This window comes from Kogia breviceps, chromosome 5, assembly GCF_026419965.1.
Source record: "Kogia breviceps isolate mKogBre1 chromosome 5, mKogBre1 haplotype 1, whole genome shotgun sequence".
Classification (NCBI taxonomy): domain Eukaryota; kingdom Metazoa; phylum Chordata; class Mammalia; order Artiodactyla; family Physeteridae; genus Kogia; species Kogia breviceps.
In genome coordinates this window covers 28,714,677-28,740,003 of record NC_081314.1, presented here as the reverse complement: position 1 = coordinate 28,740,003, position 25,327 = coordinate 28,714,677, and the positions used below count along the sequence as shown (strand labels likewise).

The 25,327-nt window shown below is 41.6% G+C and overlaps 2 protein-coding genes across 7 annotated transcripts in view; one reads left to right on the top strand and one right to left on the bottom strand.

Moving 5' to 3' along the window:
* The window catches only part of COL6A6 (collagen type VI alpha 6 chain), a 177,283-nt gene extending 173,497 nt beyond the window's left edge, over positions 1–3,786 (top strand). For all 3 annotated transcript variants that reach the window (XR_010840635.1, XR_010840636.1, XM_059065465.2), the window contains one exon: positions 3,278–3,786. Coding sequence is in view for 1 of the 3 variants with exons in the window: in XM_059065465.2 (XP_058921448.2) it covers positions 3,278–3,533 (256 nt within the window). In the remaining 2 variants the exon portion in view is untranslated. The remainder of the gene's footprint in view (positions 1–3,277) is intronic.
* A 3,001-nt stretch (positions 3,787–6,787) lies between these two features.
* PIK3R4 (phosphoinositide-3-kinase regulatory subunit 4) overlaps positions 6,788–25,327 on the bottom strand; it is a 71,905-nt gene continuing 53,365 nt past the window's right edge. For 2 of the 4 annotated variants that reach the window (XM_059065466.2, XM_059065468.2), the window contains 7 exons: positions 16,174–16,338; positions 14,037–14,248; positions 12,289–12,420; positions 9,347–9,447; positions 8,636–8,724; positions 8,220–8,331; positions 6,788–7,359 (listed from right to left, as the gene is read on the bottom strand). In XM_059065466.2, coding sequence (XP_058921449.1) covers positions 7,189–7,359; positions 8,220–8,331; positions 8,636–8,724; positions 9,347–9,447; positions 12,289–12,420; positions 14,037–14,248; positions 16,174–16,338 — 982 coding nt within the window. In that variant the 3' untranslated portion in view covers positions 6,788–7,188. The remainder of the gene's footprint in view (positions 7,360–8,219; positions 8,332–8,635; positions 8,725–9,346; positions 9,448–12,288; positions 12,421–14,036; positions 14,249–16,173; positions 16,339–25,327) is intronic. The other 2 variants (XM_067033806.1, XR_010840637.1) reach the window with 2 other exon arrangements.

Genomic DNA, 25,327 nt, shown 5'->3' with positions numbered 1-25,327 from the left:
GCTTCTGAAACTGCCTGCCTGAGCTCTTCAACAGAAGGGATGCAGAGGCAAGAGGCCTGGACACAGGATGACTTGCCACGCGAGAATTAGATCATTCCGCTGTCAGAGTCTGAGAAATACAGGTAAAAGCTTGTTCTTCTCTGGTAAGACACTGAACCAAACCACAAGCAAGAGACAGATGCCCACGAAGGAGAGATTGCAGGGCAGCCTCTATGTAAGTACTTAGATCCACTCAGAGACAGTGAAAGACTGAAAGCCACCTGCCTATTCATCCAGGCAGACAAGCACGCCTGCCAGACTTGAAAGCGATGACAGGCCAGAACCGGAACAATTGAATTGTAAAAATGGACACAGTCGCCAGTGCCATATGAATATACACCTGTTGTAATTCTGCTTTCCAAAGTTGTTTTCTAGACACACAGAAAGTGTATTAAGATTAAAAGAATTCTCGAAATAAAAGTAATCTTGTCTGCATTTTCCACTCCAGTGCATCCAGTCAACTAATAAATGCAGCTGGGCTGACTCCTGGTTGTCTGCATGGTTGAAGGAATCTGTGATCACAGAGGATTGAAATCTACAATTAGTTCCACCCACCGCATTTTACCGAGTTGCCACATCTTTCTTTCTAGAAGCTTTACTGGTGCTGCGCACACGTTGCAAAATGAATGGACAGTATTTCACTCCTGTTTCTTTATCTTGATTACATATTGTCGAAGTTAACCATCAGCAAAGAAGTATCTGAACAATATAGAATGGGAGAAAGAAAAGCAGAAAGTCTGTATGATTCCCAGAGTAATCAAATGATTCTTATCAAATTCTTTTCCAACACCAACTCCACGTATGACACAGTGGAAAAGGTGGAAATTCAGAGATGTGGTGTTTATCATGTTCAACCCTTTTAAGAATAAAAATATTTGACCGGAAAAAATGCAACATAATGCTATAGAAGCAATTACCAATTTAACAACTTTTTTTTAACAAAGAGGGAGTTAGACAACAGTTAACTAAATTTACTATAAAAAGGAGCCAATGCAAAGGGAAAGAGAATGAGGATGGAGGGGAGAGACCAGTATGGACAAGATAAACTCAAGCCATGGAAACAGTATGTTCCAGACCTGAAAGAATGTCCCCTCACGATCTGTGGGGCCGTAGTTTGTGCATACAGACAGTTACAACTTTGGAGGATTTGAGTTCATAATATTTAGTCTGGAAATTAACAAGAAAATATAGAGAAGAGCAAAATGGGGGAAGGTGTAAGGAAATGGTATTTGCACTGGAATTTAGCCGTGGCCGCTGTTCTTGGTGATTGGGAGGAGTTTGTTGATCAATGTAGTACATCCCTGATAGCACTGACAGAAGCCCAGACATACAGTATATAAGGTGTGGAGGCCTCAGGATCTGTGTGACATGAATGGTAGGCTTCTTGGTTGGTTTGATGTCTCCCTTACCTTCAGCTATCGTTATAGACGGAAGAAGAATATGCAGTGAGTGTTTGTGAGAGAGAGACAAAGACACAGAGAGAAAGGGGAAAGCAAAATAACTTTAAATTCTTTTTACATCCTCTACTTACTCATTTTCTAAATAGTGATGTTTTTGTGAGACAGATCAGATTTATAGCTGGATAAAGCAGAAAAATCCAAATGCAAAGGAATGGATCATGGTGAATATGATGAATGTTGCCACTGTCCTCCTGGTCTCAACATATTGGAGTTCTCATGACTCTTCCCGTGACCACAATTCAGTTAGTTTCTCTTATGCCACCGGGCTCTCACTTATTCTAAAAATTTTTGAAGAGTTTATGTGCCAGGCTCCACATAGCTTCTTAACTTCTGCCCCAGGCCACCAGCCCTCCTGTGGTTCTGCACCCATATCCAGGTGCTTCTGACAGCATGACATTTATCATTTCACTTTCTTATCCCAAATATCTTGATAGGTCTCCATAATGTCCTGCATAAAACCTAGTTGAGTGGAAGTCACACGGGACTCTATCAGAAGAGTTGATTGTAGCCTCAGCTCTGCCTCTCCTGCAGCCTCACACTCAGTCTCCTCATCTGTAACCAGCAGACACCATGGGACTTCGATTGTCGCTCACAGCAACACTGGTGGTTTTCATCCTCATTTTACACCCAAAGAAACAAGGTTCCCTCTAGTTAAGTGATCCGCTCAGAGCTGCTCAGCTAGTAACTAGAGGACCTAGAATGTAAGAATGTTCCAGGACCCAAGGCTCTTTCCACTGCCTCCCTGTGAGATGAGGTCTAAAATGGCTCCCTTTCCATGCTGTCCACTACAGTAGCCACTAGCTTTCAGCTAAATGAAACTAAAAATTCAGCTTCTTGGTCACACTAACCACGTTTCAAGTGCTCGATAGCCACACGTGACCAGTGGCTGCCATACTGGCCAGTGCAGATCATAGGACATTTCCATAAGCACAGAAAGTTTGGACAGGCTAGGACTTCTGGGCAGCACTTGGCTTCTGATTCTGGCATTCAAGGCCTCCCAGAGTCTGACCCCAGCTTCCCTTTATCGTTGGGTTACTCTTGACTCCCAACCAAACGCCTTGTGTGCCTGCCAAACTGGGCGCTATTTCTGCGTCCCCCACTGTACCTAACACAGTGACTTCCATAAAGCATGAACATTTGGATGGATGGACGGATGGATGGATGGACGGATGGATGGGAGGGAGAGAGGGAGGGAAGAAGGGGCATTCACTGATGCTTTCACTAGACAAATACTTATATCTACCATGTGCTAAGCACTCCTCTAGGTTCCTGGGGTTACTATGGTGACAAGACATGGTCTCATGACACTTTCTGTCTGGGATGGTGGAAGAGTGGGGAACAAATCACAAAGCTTACAAGTAAATAAAAATCAGATAGTAATAAGCGTTAGGAAAAAAATAAGAGCATGTTGTGCTGCGTGACTGGGACAGGGAAAACTATACATCTGGTGGTCTCTAAGGAGGTACCATTTGAACCAACATCTGAATAAACAGGAGCCAACCATAATGAAGTTCTGAGTGGAACATACTTCATGAAGAAGAAACTGTGCTGTTAAAATTATACTTTTGCATACTTTGACAAGATATGTTATTCGTCAGCTTCTAATCTACCTGTTCAGTGTAAATCCCCAATTGAATCATCTCAATAAACTTACCCTGAAAGGAAGGATGCAACAAGGAATGGGTGCACAATTATTTAGGAAGACGGGTTAACATAGAATCTGTTACAGTTGAAATGGTATTTATCTTCTATGGGGTTTCTCTTCTTTCATTGTATAGCTTCCTTCCTGGACCACATAAAGCTACCCTCAAAGATGTATTACAGAAGGCAAAATTCTTTCAACATAAAAAACATCTGTCAAGAATAGCAAGAGGCAGCAGAGATGATACTGTTCAAAATTTTACGAGAAACACATCCCACACCTTTAAAAGTGGGAAAGGGGTGATAAAAACGGCTCCCAAACAACATGATAAAGAAGTGCTCGAAGAGTTTAGCCTCAGGAAGCATGGTAAGACTCTGGGCTTAAATAACTAAATTCATGAACACAATGTTGGACGACTTTTACTTGGATTTCTGTCTGCATCCAAGGTCCGCTTTGGAGAGCAGAACAAGTAACAGGTGGTGGGTCATCAGAGAACTTGACCCCTTGCACTCTCTGGTATTAAGATATATCTTGTCCATTTATTTGACCATTCCTGATAATCCCTGATAATTCTGAGACTGGTATGTTCAAGAACTGTTATCATTAAAAGATGGAAGAATAAAAGGAGTCTTTTGAAAAGTCTAATGGAGATGCAATTTGAAGTTAAATGTTATAATGTGTACACGTGTATATACATGGGCCAACACTCATGAGTTTTAAATTGTAGGTCTCCGTACAGTCCACTTTCTATAAACCAAGCCTTCTTTCTCAGTTTAGGACTGATTAAGGCTCATCTATTTAACCAAAGGTTAATGTTTTGGGATATCCTAACATTAACCCTAGAAATTGATGCCATTGTATGTCGTAACTTTGAAAATTTGACCTTCCTCGACGATTTCATTTCAACACACCCCCGTCTCTGTCTGGACTGACTGGATCGCCAATGGGCTTGTGCGGGAAGCTTTCCTCCACCTTGTGCAGTTGTTTGTTTGCTTGGACAGGTGAGAAACAGAGGGTAATTTTTCCCAGCTCCAAATCCTCCTTAACTCACTGAGAAACTCCTATTTCCCCAGAACATAAATTATGTAGAGCTTCCTGCCTGGCCATTTTGATAGACTTTTATTCTTTCTTTCCCATTATTATTATTTTTACTAATCCATGTATTCTTTAGACAAGAATAGTAAAGACACAACATGTCATGGGTGAAGCTCTGAGGTACCCATCAGGTAGCTCTTTAGTAAATAGTGAGCAGCAGCGAAGAGGACGGGCAGAGCTCTAAAAGGAGCTTAAATGCACACCGAGTTTGGAAAAGATAAAGGTGTCCATGTCTTAATCTACAAATCTTTATTGGTGGGGGGGTGGGGGCGCCAGAGATGCAAAAAGAGATCAGAGTGAAAACCAGGAAAGGTCTTCAAAGTGCATCTCTGGTGGCTCTTTCTCCTCACTCCCATCCAGATCACATAACTGATTTTTAATCTTATGATAGGGCTAATGTTTTCAACAACTAGACACCAAAGTAGCAATACTTAATTTAGACATAATGCTGAATTTTAAGAGCTGGCTCCACAGTTGGTGGTAGTGGCCTGGCTGCACAGATGGCCATACTCTCCAGAAAGGGAGGGAGGCCCTGCGCAGATGCATGGGGCACAGGGTTACAGATACCAAAGACCAGCAGGTATCATCTGCCTTTCTTTTCTACACCTCTCTTCATAAAACCTGGGAAAGAAGAGCCATCTGCAGTGTTTTTACAAATCACTTCTGCCATCCTTACCCAGGCAACTCCATAGAAATAGCTCACAATGTCTCCAAAGAGCAAGGAGTTAAAAGGTTGTATCCATACTCAGGTAACACAGAAGAATAAAGCACATCAGCTTTCTTAATGTATCCTAAATGGTGCTTAGGAGTTCAGGAAAAATTTGTTTCAAGTACAGGAAACTGATGAGCAATATTTAAGAGGTATTTTAATAAAAGGGATTTTTCTGGTTAACTTTGGATTCAGCAAAAATTCCTTTCTTCTGTTTATTGTTGGAAATACTTTTAAAATGTTATTTGTCTATCTTTGCGGCATTGGTAAGTGAAGTACAGCAAACAAACATTTCCTTGGTGATTGAGATTATTTTAGCATTTTGGGTCACCATTTTAATCATTAGTAGGTGAGGGGTCTGAAGCATAGTATAAATAGTAAGTTCCTTTTAAAAATATTAATCCCTAATATTAGCATTTTCCATGATTTACCTCTTCATCTTAAAAGGGAAAGTACCACAAATTGAGTGTAAATTAAACAAAACCCTATTTAAACCAAGACTCACACAAATAAGCAGTGATGTTCTTGATACAGAATTATAAATTAATTGACTATAAAGGACAATTTCTTCTATTATCTCTGCACTGAACTATGAATCAAACGTGTTAAAGAAAACCCCTGGAAGTCAAAAAGAAATGCAAACTCAATGTGGCGTCAGATTGTAATGCTCAGTAACAATTCAACCAAATGACCTTTATAAAGCTGGGGGGGGCGGATTTTTAAGTGGGGAGAATGAGTGGTAGGAAGATAGCGGGGGGAAAAGGATTACAGCTCCATCAGCATACTCCATCTCTTCCCTCAGCATTCCCCATGTTTATCAGTCTGTGGCTTATCTAATGGCTCCAGGCTTGGGGCCCATTTTCAGAACAAGTTTATGTCTCAAAAAACTTTCCCCAACCACTGCAGACTCTAAATCTGACCTAGAAGCTAGAACCTCTATAAATATGGTCTTAGCACACATTAAGGGAAAGAGGCGCACTACAACATGACAACGCCAATGTCAAATTTGCATATTCTATGGATCCACTGAGCTCCCCGGCCCATCAGAGTCCATCACTCCTGACCTGGACCTCTCTGAACGACGGGGTTTTCTGATAGTTTTATTGTTTACTTGTCTAAACACTAAGCGTGTTGAATTCTATGCACTGCAACTGTCATGTCCCATACTAAGTTATATAATTATAGAAATTAAGTATTTCTTAAACAAGTATTTTCCTTAGACTTAGATTATCTGTTCAACTTCTTGGTTTTACAGACTCCTGTAGCTAATTTCAAACTAAAATATTTTGAACACCATAAACCCTTCTGGAAGTGGATGACAATTAAATGTGGATGGAGAAGTTCCTATGTGAACAATAATCGATAATTCTGAAGGGTTTATTTTAGTGGGAAAGACCAAATTTTGGTCTTCTAAAAATATAAATTTGGGGCATGTTTTTAACAGCTTAATCTTTTTATTTTTCTCTTTTCATGCATTTAATAAATAATATACACTGGATAAAAAGCAAGCTGATGGGCCAAGTTTCAGAATTCATAGTAGAGCCTATAAAAAACAGTAATGATGACCAAGAAGAGACACACTACTCTGGAGCTGACACATAGGAGATCAAGTCTACAGGGTTAAACATCTAATAAGGCCAGCTCTAAAACTGGAAGAAAGATAGGTGGGCTAGAGCAGGAAGCATGATACTGAGAATCCAGAGATCTGGGCATAAGGCCTAGTTCTTTCACTGAGTCCCTGCAACACCGGCTCCATGTCTTCAGAACACGTGCTGCTGGAGAGGTTATTCTTCTGCTAATGTTTACTGTTAAAAACACCAACAAAAACAAACAAAAACCCCTTAAGATGCTTGAATACAGTTTATTGGCTGGTTTGAATAGCATTTTTAATAGCAAAAAATGTGTTTACATTATAATAGCTTACAACCAACTTTCAGTCATCTTTTTTAATACAAAGTAAACTGAGATCACCTAAGTCTTAGCATTTTAAATTCCTTACCTCTGTGATATATACAATAAGAAAGTCCCAGATACTACTGTCTGGCTAATTCCAGCTGAGATATATACAAGTATGCCAGCAACTTCCTTAACCACCTTGAATGGGATTTGTTTAATCATGAAACAGAAATGATTCTGAAAATTATGCAAATGAATCTGTGTTCACTCTGTTCTCTAAAAATACTTTTTCTCTTGAGTTATAGTATATTTATATATTTTTACAAATTATACAAATCACCCAGTTTTCATTTCCAAACCTTAACAATCCCATCTCTAGAAGCAGTCACAATGAAGCCCTGTGTCGTCTGGAACGTGGCGACATCTGTGATGATGTCGTGGTGACCCACAGGCAGAGACTCTGGGCCCTTCCGAGGGGCGTCATCACTCGGTCCCACCTTCTGCTTATTCTGAATTTCCTGTTTGGTGGTTAAAAGTCAAGGAGAAAGCCAGAAGTTAAAGGCTGTAGCACATTCTACTGCCTATCTGTCCTCCTGCTTCTGAGGAATACTGTTCTTGTTTAGGCTAGCCCTCCCGTGAAGGAGTCACACTTTCACAACGACACTGAGCAGAGAGAGTTCAAAGTGATGTTCTAGGTTTCCGGTCACTGGACTCCACAAGTAGCCACTTACAAATACGGAAAACTTACAAATAGGCCAATAATCTGTGCATATTACCTCTGTCAACATCAAAGAACAAAGGGAAAGAACAGAGAGGCAGAGACCACCGGGATGTGGATGTAAACACCTGTCAGACACTCCAGCTCTTCTGAAGCTCACTGTTATTTGTGACAAAGGAAGCCCCTAATTTACTGAGCATGTACTCGGCCTAGCACTGGCAAGTACGTCATCTCTTCTGCAGCCTCTGCCTGACTCAGGAACACAAGCTCTTGAGCCCCACCAGCCAGGTGTGAGTCCCAGAGCTGCTGCTTACTAGCTGGGTGACCTTAGACACGTTCAATTTCGCTGTGCTTAACTTTCTCATTTGCAGAAGGAAAATAATAAAGGCACTTCCTTATAACGTTGTTTTAAGGACTTGGCAAGTGTTTCAAGTGCTTATTTTGAGCAGTGTACTTACATGTGCACTTTCTATGTTCATTCTATTTTAATAAAAGTTAATTTAAAAAATACAGAAAAGTCAAGAAAAAATAAAACATATTTTTTTTAAATTCAAAGAAATAGTGCCACTCTTGGCCAAGCCATTTATTTGAATCAACATTATACTTATGAAAGCCATTTCTGTTCCTACAAAAGTTGAAAGAAGGAAAAACTGCTTATACCTGGATGACTTCGGTGCCTTCAATGATTTTCCTGTAGTAGTAGGACACAGATGAAGAACTAGTGCTTCCTGCAATGACATAGGACCTCTCTGGGTAAGCCAGGTCCCAAAACCTGGGGTAAAGGAAACAACTGGTGATAATCTCAAAGGAGAAGGGGAGGGACTAATGATTACTGGCTGACACTCATCAATGCTAGCTTGTTCTCTTCTGCATTAGGAAAAGACAATCTTCTAGAAGAGCCTAAAATTGGTTACAAATGAAGTATTGACAGCTGTCCCTGAAAGAAGCAGATGACGTTAAACGTCACACTACTGCTGGTTTTATAATAAGCAACACCTAGTGGTAACCGCAGTATCCATCCACATTTTACTACCTTTCTCCTTTCAAGCACTGAGTATCAAGTGTCTTTACTATACCTTATTTTCATGTCTGAGCCAGCTGTTAGCAGGATGGGGTTCCCATCTGCAGGACTACAGTAGAGACCGTGGACACTGTGAGGAGAAGGCTTAAAGGAAATAAAGAAATAAAGAGTCAAATAACAGACACCCGTGTAGCCCATAAAGGATGTAGCCGTTTCTAGAGACAAGTCAGCTGTCTGTGGTTAACTGAAAAGACTAGAGACAGATCATGTATGTCTTAGATCTTCTTTCTTTGGGAATTTAAAATGCATTTGCTCTATATCATCCTGAATGAAGAGGCAAAGCCTATTCAGCTTCCCAAAATTCTCTATTTGGGATGAGAAGGACCCCAACTAGAGGAGAAAAAAATCTTTGCTACCTTCTGCCCCAACAAAGCACCCTTAAAAATGTGTGTATGAGGGGTCATGTTCCATTTTTTTAATGATCTAAGCTTTAATCTGTGCTTTTCCTAATTAACCCATATTTTACTGGGGTTCCAAAAAGACATCACAAACCTTATGGAGCTGGCAACCAAAACACCCACAGAAGCAGACACCAGTAAGCAGGAACTGGATAGCACACGGTAGCAATGCCCACCTAATACTTAGTAAAAACCCAAATTTAAAACATAACCCAAAAGCCCAACAAATATCATGTTTGGCAAAATGCCTGAAAGTGCTTGGGATGTGGGAGATTATGTTGGCCTTTATAATAAAAACTGGAGCAAACCTGTAACTCAGACAGTGGTGGTGCACCACTGGCCCAGAGTGTGAACCTTCTGTCGCCCGTCTCCATGTCCCACATGGATACTTCATTGTTGCCCTGGACAGCTGAGGGAAACAGGCCAGAACGTTACTCAGACAAGGTCTCCGCTCTTAGGGATTCATGTCTTGGTAGAGGTAGTCAGCCTATAGCTATTTCCATTTTTTCCCATCCTGCAAGAAACACTCACGAATACTTTTAAATAATACTGTGACCCTGCCACCACACTGGAGTGCAAAAAAGAAATGTTTTTTATAGTCTAGTCAATATTTACTGGTGTCCAGCCAAGTGGAGAGAAGTGTAGGATGGAAAGGCAAAGCATAAACAGACTCTGCCCTCAAGAAACCTACAGTCTAGGACTTCCCTGGGGGCGTAGTGGTTAAGAATCCTCCTGCCAATGCAGGAGACACAGGTTCGAGCCCTGGTCCGGGAAGATCCCACATGCCATGGAGCAACTAAGTCCATGTGCCACAACTACTGAACCTCTGCTCTAGAGCCCACAAACCACAAATACTGAGCCCACGTGCCACAACTACTGAAGCCCGCATGCCTAGAGCCTATGCTCTGCAACAAGAGAAGCCCACGCACCGCAACGAAGAGTAGCCCCCACTCGCCACAACTAGAGAGAGCCTGCACATAGCAACAAAGACCCAACACAGTCAAAAATAAATAAATAAAATAAATAAATTTATTTTTTAAAAAAAGAAACCTACAGTCTAGAAGGAAAGAAAAAAATATAAAGTATAAGACAATGAAGCACAAAAAGAGAGAATGCAGAGTTCCACCTGCACTCAGCAAGGCAAAGATCACATCCAGTGAGTGAGAATCAAGGCCACCTCGTGGAGGTGTCATCACTGGGACGGAAAGAGCAAGTGAGGCTGGAGACACAGGTGGCACATGGATCACTTCAGGCAGAAAGGATGGAAGGAATAAAGCACACACACCCATGTCTGGGTGCTGTGGTCTGACTGGAGCACATCTGTGACAGGAAGAGTAGAAGGAAGATGCTAGAGAATGGAAGCTGCAGGCCTGAGAGAGGCTTTCTCGAAAGTAATTCTGAGCAGGAGAGTGACAATACCCCAGGCTTCACTCCTTCATTAATATTTACTGAACCAACAATGTTTACTATGAACCAGTCACTGTCCTAGGCACTGAGGAAAAGAAGGCAAATAATGCAAAAAAAAATCCCTTTTTCACACAACTTACATCCTAGTGGTGACAGTAACCCCCCCAAAATGCAGAAGCCCCAAAGCAGGAATATGCTTAGTTCAAGGAAAAGACCAGGAAGCCCCTGTGGCTGGAGCCCTATTTTATTGCACTGTGTTTTACGATGTCTCACACCCACACCTTGGTAAATAGTTGCTCTGACAGTAAGTCCTCCTCTAATGACCCTACCTTGGGTATGCCATGTGTTTCCTGTTGGAACCCTGACTGATCAAGAGCGTCAGTGAGGTAGCAGGGACAGATCCCATAAAGTCTCTGGGCCGTGGTGAGGAGTTTGGCTGTTACTTGAGAGCCACTGGAAGGTACTGAGCAGAAGAACAGTCTTCGGTAATAATAAAAGCAGGGAGTTACAAGGATGCTGCACTAACAGGGACAAGAGACTATGGCTGTTTGGACTCGGGGGACAGCGATGGAAATAGTAAAAGGTGCTCAATTCTGGACATATTCTAAGACAGAACATGTACAACTGGCTGATGGACTGGAAGTGGGATGAGAGAGAAAGAGAACCAAGGACGATGCCAGGTTTCCTCCTGAGCTTTGCGCCTGAATGCTGCCATTTCCTGGGACAGCACTGCAGGGAGAGCAGGCTGGTCTCAGGTCCTCGAGGAGGTGGTATGGAGTGGGCAGCCGGTGGAGAGGAGCCAAGCATTCAGCGTGGACAGGTCAGGTTTCAGTCGGCTGTCAGACATCTTAGGGAAGACTTTACATAGGCACATATAAAAATCTGAATAAATTTGGTACTATTTTGAGGGGGACTGGATGTGCTCACACAGGGAGCCAGTGCAGAAGAAGAGGTTCAGACCAAGACTGAGCCCTGAGGCTGGCTACAGCTTAGAAGTAGGAAGAGGAGGAATAACCAGCACATCAATCAACAGAAGAACCAAGAGAGTGATGTCCTCAAAGTCAGGTGAGCAAAGTGTTTCAGACAGAGGAAGTGATCAACCAACCAAGTGACAAATCACGTAAGACGCAGGCTGAGTCGTGGCCATTGAACCCGGCAGCAGGATGACCTTGACAGCAGCAGCGCATGAGGTGCACTGTGTGGATGAGAAGGGACCAGGAAGAGCCTAGAGGCATGGGGACCAGCGAGGAAACATAAGAATAACGAGAGCTACCACTTATCAAGCACTCCTTGCATTCCAGGCTATGTGCGTTACATGTGTTTTCTGAAATTCTTACAACCTCTGCTAGCTAAGTATTTTTAACCACGTTTTACCGTTGAGGAAAATGAGTTTCAAAGACTCGCCCAAGTGTCTTGCCCGAGAATCCATACAAGAAAATTTGAATGCCCAGCAAGAGAAAGGGAGGGAAGGTTGCAAGAAACTCAACAGAAATGGCAGCTGAGAAGGATGACTCAAGGCTTCTAACTTAAGATTTCCAGGAAGACGGTGACAACTTTAGCAAAAATAGGGGACACAGGAGAAAAAAAATAAATGGAAAGAAAATGGTGGTAGACAGGAATGGAAGGTGGTAGTGTGATTGATGAGATCATTCTGAAACATGATAATTAAGAAATGACAATGAGATACCAGTGGTGGGAACTTCTTCCATAATCAGAACTGAATCAAAATTAAGCATTTGGCTCATATGTAAAATAAAACTCTAAGAACATGAGTCTAAGCAGCAGGGGGTTCTGCACTTCCCAAGAAAGGCCCCCAACCCTGAGAGCCAGCCCTCCCTCTTACCTGCGATCACCCAGGACTGGTACAGCGGGTGCATGGAGAGGCGCCGGATGCGGGCCCTGGAAGGGTGGCAGTGACTGGAAATGGGCAGCTGGAACCGCATGTCCCAACACGCCATGGTGCCACTACTTGTCCCTGAGGGGAGGAGAAGTCCAGAAGGTGACCTCCCATGGTAAAGCACAGCAGGCTACAGGCATCAAGTGGTAATTTGCGAGCACGTTCAACCTGACCTAGCCACTTGGAGACAAGGCTTTGTTTTCACTAAGCTGCCCTCCCCAACCCCAGTGTCAAACAGTGCCTTACGCCAAAGATACAAAGCACTGGCACGATGCTACTACAAAACAGCTTAACAGATGTGAAGTGAAAATGAGTGATTCATTAATTACTGACACTTACTAACTGCCAAAAGTGCCCACAAAAAAACCAGAAGGCCTAGAGAAGACATAAAGTGAATCTGATAACTCAAAATGTTCAGGCTGCCTTAAATAACCAGAGGTGGTTTACTGGCATTCAGTGATCACTTTACCAATCCCAAAGTGGTAGCAGCTTTGCAGCTATATCAGTTTCAATCATTTCCATGTGCCCTTTTCTCAAAAACATTCTGGAGACAGGCACAGGTGTCCAATCACAGTAGAAACTGGGGTGAATGTGTGCATATCTGCCCATGGCACCTCAAACCCCATAGAGAGAAGGCCCCCCATCCCAAACAATAATGCCCACCCTAACACCGAGACTGGCCTCCAGTTCCAGTGGAGAGATGGGAGTGGGGAAAGACAAAAGGGGCAGCAGGTCCCTCTGTCACCCTGCCCCTCTCCAGAACAATGGCTCAAATAGCCAGAGCAGTACTGGCTGCCCCCGAGAGTCACCAGTGCCATTTGCTAATTTGCTACATGGGTAATAGCTACTCTTCTAGGCCTGGCATTACATATTCCTAAACCAGTACAGTTTAGTCACACAAAAGGCAAAAAAATAATGCATTTCATGTAAACTATATAAAAATAAAGACACTTAATGTCACAAAATGCAAATTAGGGAATCTAGAAACCAATATTCAAGCGCAGCAGATTATTCTTCTTCTGAAAAAGAGTGCCAAGTGGGAATGAATAAACTCTAATACCTTCTAAAGGGGCAGGTTCAAAGCCCTAGGAGAGAAAAAGGTGAAACTAGAACAGAGGGAAGCAGCAAGCAAGAGCACAGGGTACATCTTCAGCATCTGAGGAAAGGCAGGCGGGGAGAAATCACAAGGCAAGAAACCACTGTTTAGTTCTTCTCCTGTGCTGGATGTTTTTACCTCACTGACTCCTCAAAGCAGCCCTTGAAAGGATGAGCCCCATTTGAAGATGAGGATACTAAGACCCAAAAGAGTTAATAAGCAGCTTGCCAGTGGTTAATGGAATTTAAAACCGAGTGTGCCAAAATTCAAATGCTCTCATCCAAAACTAAGCCTGCTGCTTCCCTGGCAGAATAAGAAAATGCCAGCAAATCCGATCACTATAATGATTATAAAGAGGCTCATTTAAGAACGAAGAGAAAGAGGAAATTGTTTTATGTGTTGGAATATTGATTTCACTCTTTCAAATCTGTTTTTTAATGAAAAAAATAAAATGCAAGTGATTATAACATAATAATTATGGGGAAAAGAAAGGCCACGGGGCAAAATTACCAATGAAGAAAAAGGAAAGAGCTTTCCTAAGAAGGCCACTCCAGACAGTAGCATCCAGACCCAGTCAAGGACTTGAAAGGCAGCTCACCGATGCACAGCCAGCACTGGTGGATGTCCACAGCAAAGGAAGTGATGAGGCCTGACTTAAGATCGTGCCTCAGCGTCCAGGCATTGCTGGAAGACCTGAGGTCCCAGCCCACCAAAGCGCCATTCACAGTGGCATAGGCCAGCACAGACTGCGCCCCGGAGTTGAAGTGATGCATGTCCACCACACAGCCATCTTCCTTCTGGTCTAGGACTCTAAGGAGACACACATCAAAAGGCAAAGACTTTTCCAGTCACTAAAACCACAGTACCCTTCTCCACTGAAGATGAATCTATATTCTAACCATGGTCAAGAAATAAAAACTCTGTGACCCATAAGACAATGATAGCTGACCATTTTTTAAAAATTATTTTAGAACTACAAAAGAGTTGCAAAAATAGTACACAGACTTCCGTATATCCTTCACTCACCTTCCCCTCATGCTAACACTTTACATAAACATAGACCATTTATCAGAACTAAGAAATTGACCTTGGTACAGTACCCATAAGGTACAAAACATGGTTGGATTTCACCAGTTTTCCCACTGGTACCCTACCCGCTCCAGACCAAGACATCGCCTGGCATCTAGCTGCCACGTTTCCTTCGTCTCCTCCACCTATGACAGCACCTCAGTCTGTCCTTTCACGACCTTGACATTTCTGAATGTCATGTCATGTGTTCTCACAAACAGAGTTGGTGCCTTACTGGGAGGGAGCCCACATGTGTGACGTGCCCGTCTCAGTGCACAGACGGGAGCACCTGACGTCAGCACGTGACGCCGGTGATGTCCACATGGCTCATGTGGCTAAGGTGGCGCCTGGCAGGACCCTCCACTGTAAACTTATTATTTTTTATTTTTCCATTTATAACTACTCTATACTTAGGGGAAATGCTTTTCAGACTATGCAAAAACCTGTTTCTGTGTTAACTTTTGTCCACTAATTTTAGGATCTGTGGACAAATCATGCCTGTGGTGTTCTATTTCCCTTGGTCCTTCTATGCTTATTAGAATTCTTCTGTACGGAAAAGCTGTCACTTCTCTGTCAGCTTGTTTTATCCTCTGAGTTATGACCCAACACAGTCGTTGCCTCTTATTGCTCAGCTTGCTCCAAATCTGGCCATGGGACACTGTCAGGCTGGCTCAAATGCCCTTGCAATGTGCTCTTACTGACCACTTCCTAACCTTCTGGCATCACAGGATGCTCCAGACGCATCTTGTGTTTTCCCTGCCCAGGCTCTGGAATCAACCAGTTTTTCAAGGAGTCCCGGTTCCTTTTATTAGAGAATGGCATTTAAAACCAAGGTCTGTGAGCTAATTGCTCATCGCTATGGGGTGCCCCTGTGTCTAGTACTTCTCAACGGCCAGAGCTAGGAAATATATTCTGTATACTACCCTCATGCACACAGACTCATCTCTATTTCTGTATCTATTTGTGTGTGTCTACATGTACATGTGTGTATATATACATGTGTGTATACGCCTACGCAAAGATGTATGTCATGAGTCATCTGATATCGAGTCCATACCGATATCTATGCAGCACCAGGCTTCATTCTAGCCAGCACCCTTTCCTTGTTTGTAATTTCTTTCCTCCAGTGAGAAACCTGGCTCTCATTATCTATAATATGTTTACTTATTTATACAACCTTAGTGTACAAATAAAGTCATTTTGGAATTATTAAACCATACCCCTGTGAAAAACAACCAACTAGAATACAACGTTTTTGAGCTCAGCTCCTTTTGTCATTAGCCTGCAGTTTTCCAAAGTTGTTCAGCTGCCTCCTTTATTCCCCTTACTCTTCCACGTGACTATGTGATTCATCTGTACAACAGTTAGACTGACTGCCATAGGCTGCACTCTTACCTCTCCCTCAATATCCTGGTTCAAAGCCGCAAGTTCAAAGCTGCCCTTCTGACCTTTTGACAAATTGGCAGAAAGTAACAGGCAGACATAGTTTCCTGAAACTATGTGTGATAGATTTGAGTTGGAAACACAATTTTATTTATTTCATGTGCTTAAAAAAAGAAGTACATTCTCATAGGTCCTCAGTTGATCCAAACTGTATTAGAGAGGGAAGGTTAAATTATCATATTATACTAAATGCAGTTTAAAAAACACAAATGAGAGACAGATACCTGCTTTGTAAAGGATGAATTTTAGGAGACTTGGGCAGCTTAGAGGCCTCAATTCCAAGAAGCTGGACAGCACCATTATCAGACGCTATGGCTAAGTACTGGGATCCCTGGCAGAATGTGAGTGTCTTGACACGTCCCCCAATGCGGTTATACGTAAGAATAGACCTGCACAAAAGAAAAGTAAGACTGCGTTTCTGAAAAGCCACAAGAGTATTATTACTGCTGATATTAAATAGCCACATGACTATTAACAAACAAAAAGTACTACTCTGAGGTCTGTTTCACTCCTTGACCTCATAACAAAAACAATAACCCCCTCAAAAGCACTGGTACAAAATCACCTTTTCTTCTGCTATTTTTTAATGGCCATCTTCACACACTTCTCTCCAATCACAGAAAGACTGTCCATCCTCCTTTCCAGCTGGAACTCCCATACTTGTGGCCCTGACCCAGTTCTTCTTCCTCTCTGCAATTCCTAAGCCCTACTCTTACCCCTGCAGTTATTCTATAATCCCTCAGATGCAGCCTGGCACAGCAGGAAAGGCACTGGCTTTGGAATCAAAGGGCTGAGTTCCATTTCTGACGACCCATATGATCTAGGTCAAGCCATTAACCTGTTCTGCATCTCAGTTTACTCATTTACAAAACAAAGACTGCCCAATTTATGCAACTGGGACATAGTGTAAATAACATATAAATCGTAAAACATTCATTAATGCACAACATTATTATAATATTCAGTCTCTCTCACACATGTTGACCTCTCAAGCTGCCTATCCTCCTTTAAGTTCACTGACAAACTTCTTGACCATGACCTAAACGGGGTGCCTGCTTCCCATCACCACATAGTCCCTCCTTCACTGCCCTCCGCAAGGGCTGCATACTCAGCCTTCTAAGGGGCCATTCCCCTAAAAGGTCACAAGCCCCTAATCACCAAATTTATTCATCTCTATGTTTTGTAATTTAATTTTATTATACAAATTAACACATATTAAATATATAAAATTATTGAAATACAGAAAATAATACATAAAAGTAAAACCATAATTCTACCACCCAGAAAGGAACACTATTGATATTTTCTTATATATCCTTCCAAAGAGTTTTCTATGCATATTACAATATATTCATATTTGCTTTTCAAATTAATATGGAATCATATTTTATATATTTTAAATTAATCATGCCTCTAGTTCACTTTTTGTTAATAGCAGCTTTGCTGAAATACAATTTGTATATCATAAAGTATAACATTTTAAAGTGTATAATTCAGTGACTTGTGTAGCATTCATCGGTATTTCATCCCTTTTTGTGGCTAAATAATATTCCAGTGTATGGATATACCATATTTGTTTATCTGTTCAATACCTGATAGACATTCTGGTTTCCACTTTTTGGCTTTTATGAATAATGCTACTATGAACACTCATTTATAGACTTTCATGTGAACAAATGTTTTCAACTCTCTTGGGTTTATACCTAGGAATGAAACTGCAGGGTCATAAGGTAAATCTATGTTTAGCATTTGAGAAACTGCCAACTTTTTTCCAAAGTTGCTGCATTATTTTACATTTCTACCAGCAATGTACAAAGGTGCCAATTTCTCCATATCCTCTCCAGCACTGTTATTGTCTTTTTGATTATAGCATTCTAGTGGGTGTGACGTGGTAACTTGCTATGGTTTTGATTTACATTTCCCTAATGATGTGGAGTACCTTTTTTGTATACATATTGGTCCTATTTGGAGAGAAATCTACAATTACCCCTTCATATTATTGGGGGAGTGGTTCCAGGACCCCCAGTGGATTCCAAAATCAGTGAATGCTCTAGTCCCTTACAGTCAGCCCTCTGTATCCAAGGGTTCCATATCCAGAGAAAATATTCTATCCATGACTGACTGAATCTACAGAACCCACAGGTATGAAGGACCGACACTATCTGAATCCTCTGCTTTCTGACTTTTTTATTGTTAAGAGTTCTTTATATATTCAGGGTACTTAAACATATGATTTTAAAATATTTATCTCATTCTGTGGGTTTTCCTTTCGCTTTCTTGTCAGTGTCCTTTGAAGTACAAATGTTTATAATTTTGATGAAGTCACACCTATTTTATGTCACTTGTGCTTTTTTTTTTTTTTTTTTTTTTTTTTTTGCGGTACGCGGGCCTCTCACTGCTGTGGCCTCTCCCGTTGCGGAGCACAGGCTCCGGACGCGCAGGCCCAGCGGCCATGGCTCACGGGCCCAGCCGCTCCGTGGCACGTGGGATCCTCCCGGACCGGGGCACGAACCTGTGTCCCCTGCATCGGCAGGCGGACTCTCAACCACTGCGCCACCAGGGAAGCCCCCACTTGTGCTTTTTGATGGTATATTTCAGAAACTCTTGCCTAATCCAAGGTCATGAAGAACTACATGCTTATGTTTTCTCCAGTTTTATAGTTTAGCTCTTACATTTAGGTCTATGATCCATTTTGAAAAATTCTCTGCAAACTCATTCTTTTGCATGTGGCTGCCCAGTAATCCCTGAACCATCTTTTCAGGTTATTCTATCCCCCATTCAACTGTCCTGGCACCCTTCTCAGAAAACAATGAACATAAATGCACTTCTGCATGTCAGTTCTAGCCCACTGATTAATATACTTATCCTTATGCCAGTAATACAGTGTCCTGCTGTAGCTTTGTAACAAATCTAGAAGTGTGAGTCCTCAAACTAGGTTCTTTCCTAAATTTTAAGACTGTTTTGTCTATTTAAGTCCTTTGCATTTCTTCATGAATTGTAGGATAAGAAGGTCAATTTCTGCAGAACGAGGCAGCTGGAAATTTCATACGAATTTCATAGAATCTGAAGATCAACTGGGATGTCTTTCCACTTATTTAGGTCTTCTATAATTTTTTTTTTAGTATCACATCACAATGATGTTTTGCAGCTTTGACTATTCAAGTCTTGTGCTATTTTGTTAAATTGATTCCTCAGTACTTTATTCTTTCTGATGCTGGAGTAAATGGACTTGTTTCCTTTATTTCATCTTTGGATTGTTCACAGTTAGAAAACAGAAATCCAATTGAGTTTTGTACACATAAATACAACATAATCTTCTATTCTGCAACTTTGTGGAACTCATGTTAGTCCAAATAGCTTTTTCTTTTTTTTTTTAACATCTTTATTGGAGTATAATTGCTTTACAATGTTGGGTTAGTTTCTGCTGTATAACAAAGTGAATCAGCTATATGTATACATATGTCCCCATATCCTCTCCCTCTTGCGTCTCCCTCCCACCCTCCATATTCCACCCCTATAGGTGGTCACAAAGCACGGAGCTCATTTCCCTGTGCTATGCAGCTGTTTCCCACTAGCTATCTATTTTACACTTGGTAGTGAATATATGTCAATGCTACTCGGTCACTTCGTCCCAGCTTACCCTTCACCCTCCCCATGTCCTCAAGACCATTCTCCACATCTGAGTCTTTATTCCTGTCCTGACTCTAGGTTCGTCAGAACCATTTTTTTTTTTTTTTAGATGTCATATATATGTGTTAGCATTCAGTATTTGTTTTTCTCATTCTGACTTACTTCACTCTGTATGACAGACTCTAGGTCCATTCACCTCACTACAAATACCTCATTCATTTCTTTTTATGGCTGAGTAATATTCCATTGTATATATGTGCCACATCTTCTTTATCCATCCATCGATGGACACTTAGGTTGCTTCCGTGTCCTGGCTATTGTAAATAGTGCTGCAACGAACACTGTGGTTTTGGATTATGGTTTTCTCAGGATATATGCCCAGTAGAGGCATTGCTGGGTCATATGGTAGTTCTACTTTTAGTTTTTTAAGGAACCTCCATACTGTTCTCCATAGTGGCTATATCAATTTACATTCCCACCAACAGTGCAAGAGGGCTCCCTTTTCTCCACACCCTCTCCAGCATTTATTGTTTGTAGACTTTTTAATGATGGCCATTCTGACTGGTGTGAGGTAACACCTCACTGCAGTTTTGATTTTCATTTCTCTAATAATTAGTGATGTTGAGCATGTGTTTGTTGGTAATCTGTATATCTTCTTTGGAGAAATGTCTATTTAGGTCTTCTGCCCATTTTTGGATTGGGGTGTTCGTTTTTTTGATATTGACCTGAATGAGCTGCTTATACATTTTGGAGATGAATCCTTTGTCAGTTGCTTCATTTGCAAGTATGTTCTCCCATTCTCAGGGTTGCTTTTCATCTTGTTTATGGTTTCCTTTGCTGTGCAAAAGCTTTTAAATTTCATTAGGTCCCATTTGTTTATTTTTATTTCCATTTCTCTAGGAGGTGGGTCAGAAAATATCTTGATGTGATTTATGTCATAGGGTGTTCTGCCTATGTTTTCCTCTAAGAGTTTGATAGTGCCTGGCCTTACATTTAGATCTTTAATCCATTTTGAGTTTATTTTTCTATACAATGTTAGGGAGTGTTCTAATTTTTCGTTTCTATTGCTGTTGATCTGAGTCCTCCACATTTTTTTCTTGATAAGTCTGGCTAATGGTATATCAATTTGGTTTATTTTCTCAAAGAATCAGCGTTTAGTTTTACTGATCTTTGCTACTGTTTCCTTCATTTCTTTTTCATTTATTTCTGAACTGATCTTTATTATTTCTTTCATCTGCTAACTTTGGGGGTTTTTTGTTCTTCTTTCTGTAGTTTCTTTAGGTGTAAGGTTAGGATGTTTATTTGAGATGTTTCTTGTTTCTTGAGGTAGGATTGTATTGCTATAAACGTCTCTCTTAGAACTGCTTTTGCTGCATCCCGTAGGTTTTGGGTGGTCGTGTTTTCATTTTCCTTTGTTTCTAGGTGTTTTTTGATTTCCTCTTTGAGTTCTTCAGTGATCTCTTGGTTATTTAGTAGTGTATTTTTTGGCCTCCATGTGTTTGTATTTTTTACAGATTTTTTTCCTGTATCTGATATCTAGTCTCATAGCATTGTGGTCAGAAAAGGTACTTGATATGATTTCAATTTTTTTCAATTTACCAAGGCTTGATTTGTGACCCAATATATGATCTATCCTGGAGAATGTTCCATGAGCACTTAAGAAGAAAGTGTATTCTGTTGTTTTTCGATGGAATGTCCTATAAATATCAACTAAGTCCACCTTGTTTAATGTACCATTTAAAGCTTGTGTTTCCTTATTTATTTTCATTTTGGATGATCTGTCCATTGGTGAAAGTGGGGTGTTAAAGTCCACTACTATGACTGTGTTACTATTTTCCCTTTCTTAACTGTTAGCATTTGCCTTATGTATTGAGGTGCTCCTCTGTTGGGTGCATAAATATTTACAATTGTTATATATTCTTCATGGATTGATCCCTTGATCATTATGTAGTGTCATTCTTTGAGTTTTTTAATAGTCTTTAAAGTCTGTTTTGTCTGATATGAGAACTGCTATTCCAGCTCCAATTGCATGGAATATCTTTTTCCATCCCCTCACTTTCAGTCTGTATGTGTTCACAGGTCTGAAGTGGGTCTCTTGCAGACAGCATATATACAGGTTGTGTTTCTGTATCCATTCAGCCACTCTATGTCTTTTGGTTGGAGCATTTAATCAATTTATATTTAAGGTAATTATCAATATGTATGTTCCTATTATCATTTTCATAATTGTTCTGCGTTTCTTTTTGTATGTCTTTTCCTTCTCTTGTGTTTCCTGCCTAGAGAACTTCCTTTAGCATTTGTTGTAAAGCTGGTTTGGTGGTGCTGTATTCTCTTAACGTTTGCTTGTCTGTAAAGCTTTTAATTTCTCCAACAAATCTGAATGAGATCCTTGCTGGGTAATCTTGGTTGTAGGTTTTTCCCTTTCATCATTTTAAATATGTCCTGCCACTCCCTTCTGGCTTGCAGAGTTTCGACTGACAGATCAGCTATTAACTTTACGGGGAGTCCCCCTTGTATGTTATTTGTTGTTTTTCCCTTGCTGCTTTTAATATTTTTTTCTTTGTATTTAATTTTTGATAGTTCGATTAATATGTGTCTTGGCATGTTTCTCCTTGGATTTATCCAAGGGGAAGTATGGCACTCTCTGGTTCTTCCTGGACTTGACTATTTCCTTTCCCATGTTAGGGAAGTTTGCAACTATAATATCTTCAAATATTTTCTCAGTCTCTTTCTTTTTCTCTTCTTCTTCTGGGACCCCTAGTATTCAAATGTTGGTGCATTTAATGTTGTCCCAGAGGTCTCTGAGACTGTCCTCAATTCTTTTCATTCTTTTTTCTTTATTCTGCTTTGCAGTAGTCATTTCCACTCTTTTATCTTCCAGGTTACTTATGCGTTCTGCCTTAGTTATTCTGCTGTTGAGTCCTTCTAGAGAATTTTTAATTTCATGTATTGTGTTGTTCATCATTGTTTGTTTGCTGTTTCGTTCTTCTAGGTCCTTGTTAAACGTTAAACGTATTTTTGCCATTCTATTTCCAAGATTTTGTATCATCTTTACTATCAATACTCTGAATTATTTTTCAGGTAGACTGCCTATTTCATTTTCATTTCTTTGGTCTGGTGGGTTTTTAACTTGCTCCTTCATCTGCTGCATATTTGTCTGTCTTCTCATTTTGTCTAACTTACTGTGTTTGTGTTTACCTTTTTGCAGGCTGCAGGTTCATAGTTCCCATTATTTTTGGTGTCTGCCCCCAGTGGGTGAGGTTGGTTTAGTGGCTTGTGTAGGCCTCCTGGTGGAGGGGACTGGTGACTGTGTTCTGGTGGATGGGGATGGATCTTGTCTTTCTAGTGGGCAGGGCTGTGTCCAGTGGTGTGTTTTGGGGTGTTTGTGAATTTAGTATGATTTTAGGCAGCCTCTCTGCTAATGGGTGGAGTTGTGTTCCTGTCTTACTAGTTGTTTGACATAGGGCATCCAGCACTGGAGCTTGCTGGCCATTGGGTGGAGCTGGGTCTTAGTATTGAGACGAACATCTCCGGGAAAGCTCTCGCTGATTGATATTACATGGGGCCAGGAGGTGTGGGGTGGTCCGGGAAAGCTCTTGCTGATTGATATTACATGGGGCCAGGAGGTGTGGGGTGGTCCGGGAAAGCTCTTGCTGATTGATATTACATGGGGCCAGGAGGTGTGTGGTGGTCCAATGTCCTGAACTCAGCTCTCCCACCTCAGAGGCTAAGGCCTGACACCAGGCTATAGCACCAAAACCCTGTCAGCCACATGGCTTAGAACAAAAGGGAGGAAAAAATAAAAATAAATTTAATAAATTATTAAAATTAAAATATTTTTTAAAAGTAGAGCAACCAAACTAATAACCAAATCCACCAATGATAACAAGCGCTAAAGACTAAACTAAGATAAATGTAAGAATCAGAAACAAATCACTCACAGACAGCAAACCCCAAGTCTACAGTTGCTCACAAAGTCCACCAATTTGGGGATGATTTGTTGTCTATTCAGGTATTCCACGGATGCAGGGTACATCAAGTTGATTGTGGGCATTTAATCCGCTGCTCCTGAGGCTGCACAGAGAAATTTCCCTTTCTCTTCTTTGTTCGCACAGCTCCTGGGGTTCAGCTTTGGTTTTGGCCCCACCTCGTGTAGGCTGCCCTCAGGCATGTGTTCCCACCCAGAGAGAAGGGGGTTAAAGCAGTGGTTGATTAGGGGACACTTGCTCATTCAGGCTGGGGGAGGGAGGGGTACAGTAGTTATAATTGGAATGTGGGGTGAGCCTGTGGCAAGAGACCAGCATGACGTTGCAACAGCCTGAGGCGCACCATGTGTTCTCCTGGGGAAGCTGTCCCTGGATCATGGGACCCTGGCAGTGGCGTGCTGCACAGGCTCCCCAGAGGGTGTGGATAGTGACCTGTGCTTGCACACAGGATTCTTGGTGGCTGCAGCAGCAGCGTTAGCATTTCATGCCTGTCTCTGGGGTCCCAGCTGATAGCTGTGACTCATGCCCATCTCTGGAGCTCATTTAAGCAGTGCTCTCTGCCTTCTGTGGACATACAGGGAAGGAATCCCCTCTCCTCCCGAACCCTGAAACAATGGTCTCTTACCTCTTAGGCAGGTCTAGACTTCTTCCCGGACTCCCTCCTGGCTAGCTGTGGCACACTAGCCCCCTTCAGGCTGTCTTCAGGCAGCCAACCCCAGTCCTCTCCCTGGTATCTGACCTCCAAAGCCAGAGCCTCAGCTCCCAGCCCCACCCACCCCGGCGGGTGAGCAGACAAGCCTCTCAGGCTGGTGAGTGCTGGTCGGCACCCATCCTCTGTGCGGGAATCTCTCCGCTTTGATGTCTGTACCCCTATTGCTGCGCTCTCCTCCGTAGCTACAAAGCTTCCCCCCACCAAGCCCCCATCTCCACCAGTGAAGGGTCTTCCTAGTGTGTGGCAACTTTTCCTCCTTCACAGCTCCCTCCCAATGATGCAGGTCCCGAACTTATTCTTTTGTCCTGTTTTTTCTATTTTCTTTTGCCCTATGCAGGTACATGGGGGTTTTCTTGCCTTTTGGGAAGTCTGAGGTCTTCTGCCAGTGTTCAGTAGGTGTTCTGTAGGATTTGTTCCACATGTAGATGTATCTTTGATGCATTTGTGGGGAGGAAGGTGATCTGCACGTCTTACTCCTCTGCCATCTTGAAGGTCCCTCCGTTTGTTCTTTTTATTGCTTAAGACAGTCTATATATAGGATCATACTGTCAGCTAATAGTTTTACTTCTTCCTTTCCAATCTGCATGCCTTATATTTCTTTTCCTTATCTAACTGCCCCACCGAGAACCTCCAGTACAATGCTGAATGAAAGCAGTGAGAGTGGACATTCTTTTCTGGCTCACCTTAGGGGAAAGCTTTCAGTCTTTCACCATCAATATGATGTTAGCGGACTTTTCATAGATGTCCTTATCAGTACTCTTCTATTAACTAGTTTGCTGAATTATTTTTAATCATAAAAGGGTGTTAGATTTTATCAAATGTTTTGAGAGTCTTTTGAGATGATATGTGGTCTTCATCCTTTACTCTATTAATATGATACATTCATTGATTGATTTTCATATGTTGAAAAGGCTTTGCATTCTTGGGATAAACTGCACTTGGTCATGGTATATAATCCTTTATTATGTTGAATTCAGTTTACTAGTATTTTGTTGAGGATTTTAATGCTCATATTAACTATGAGTCTTGGTCTGCTGTTTTCTTGTGATA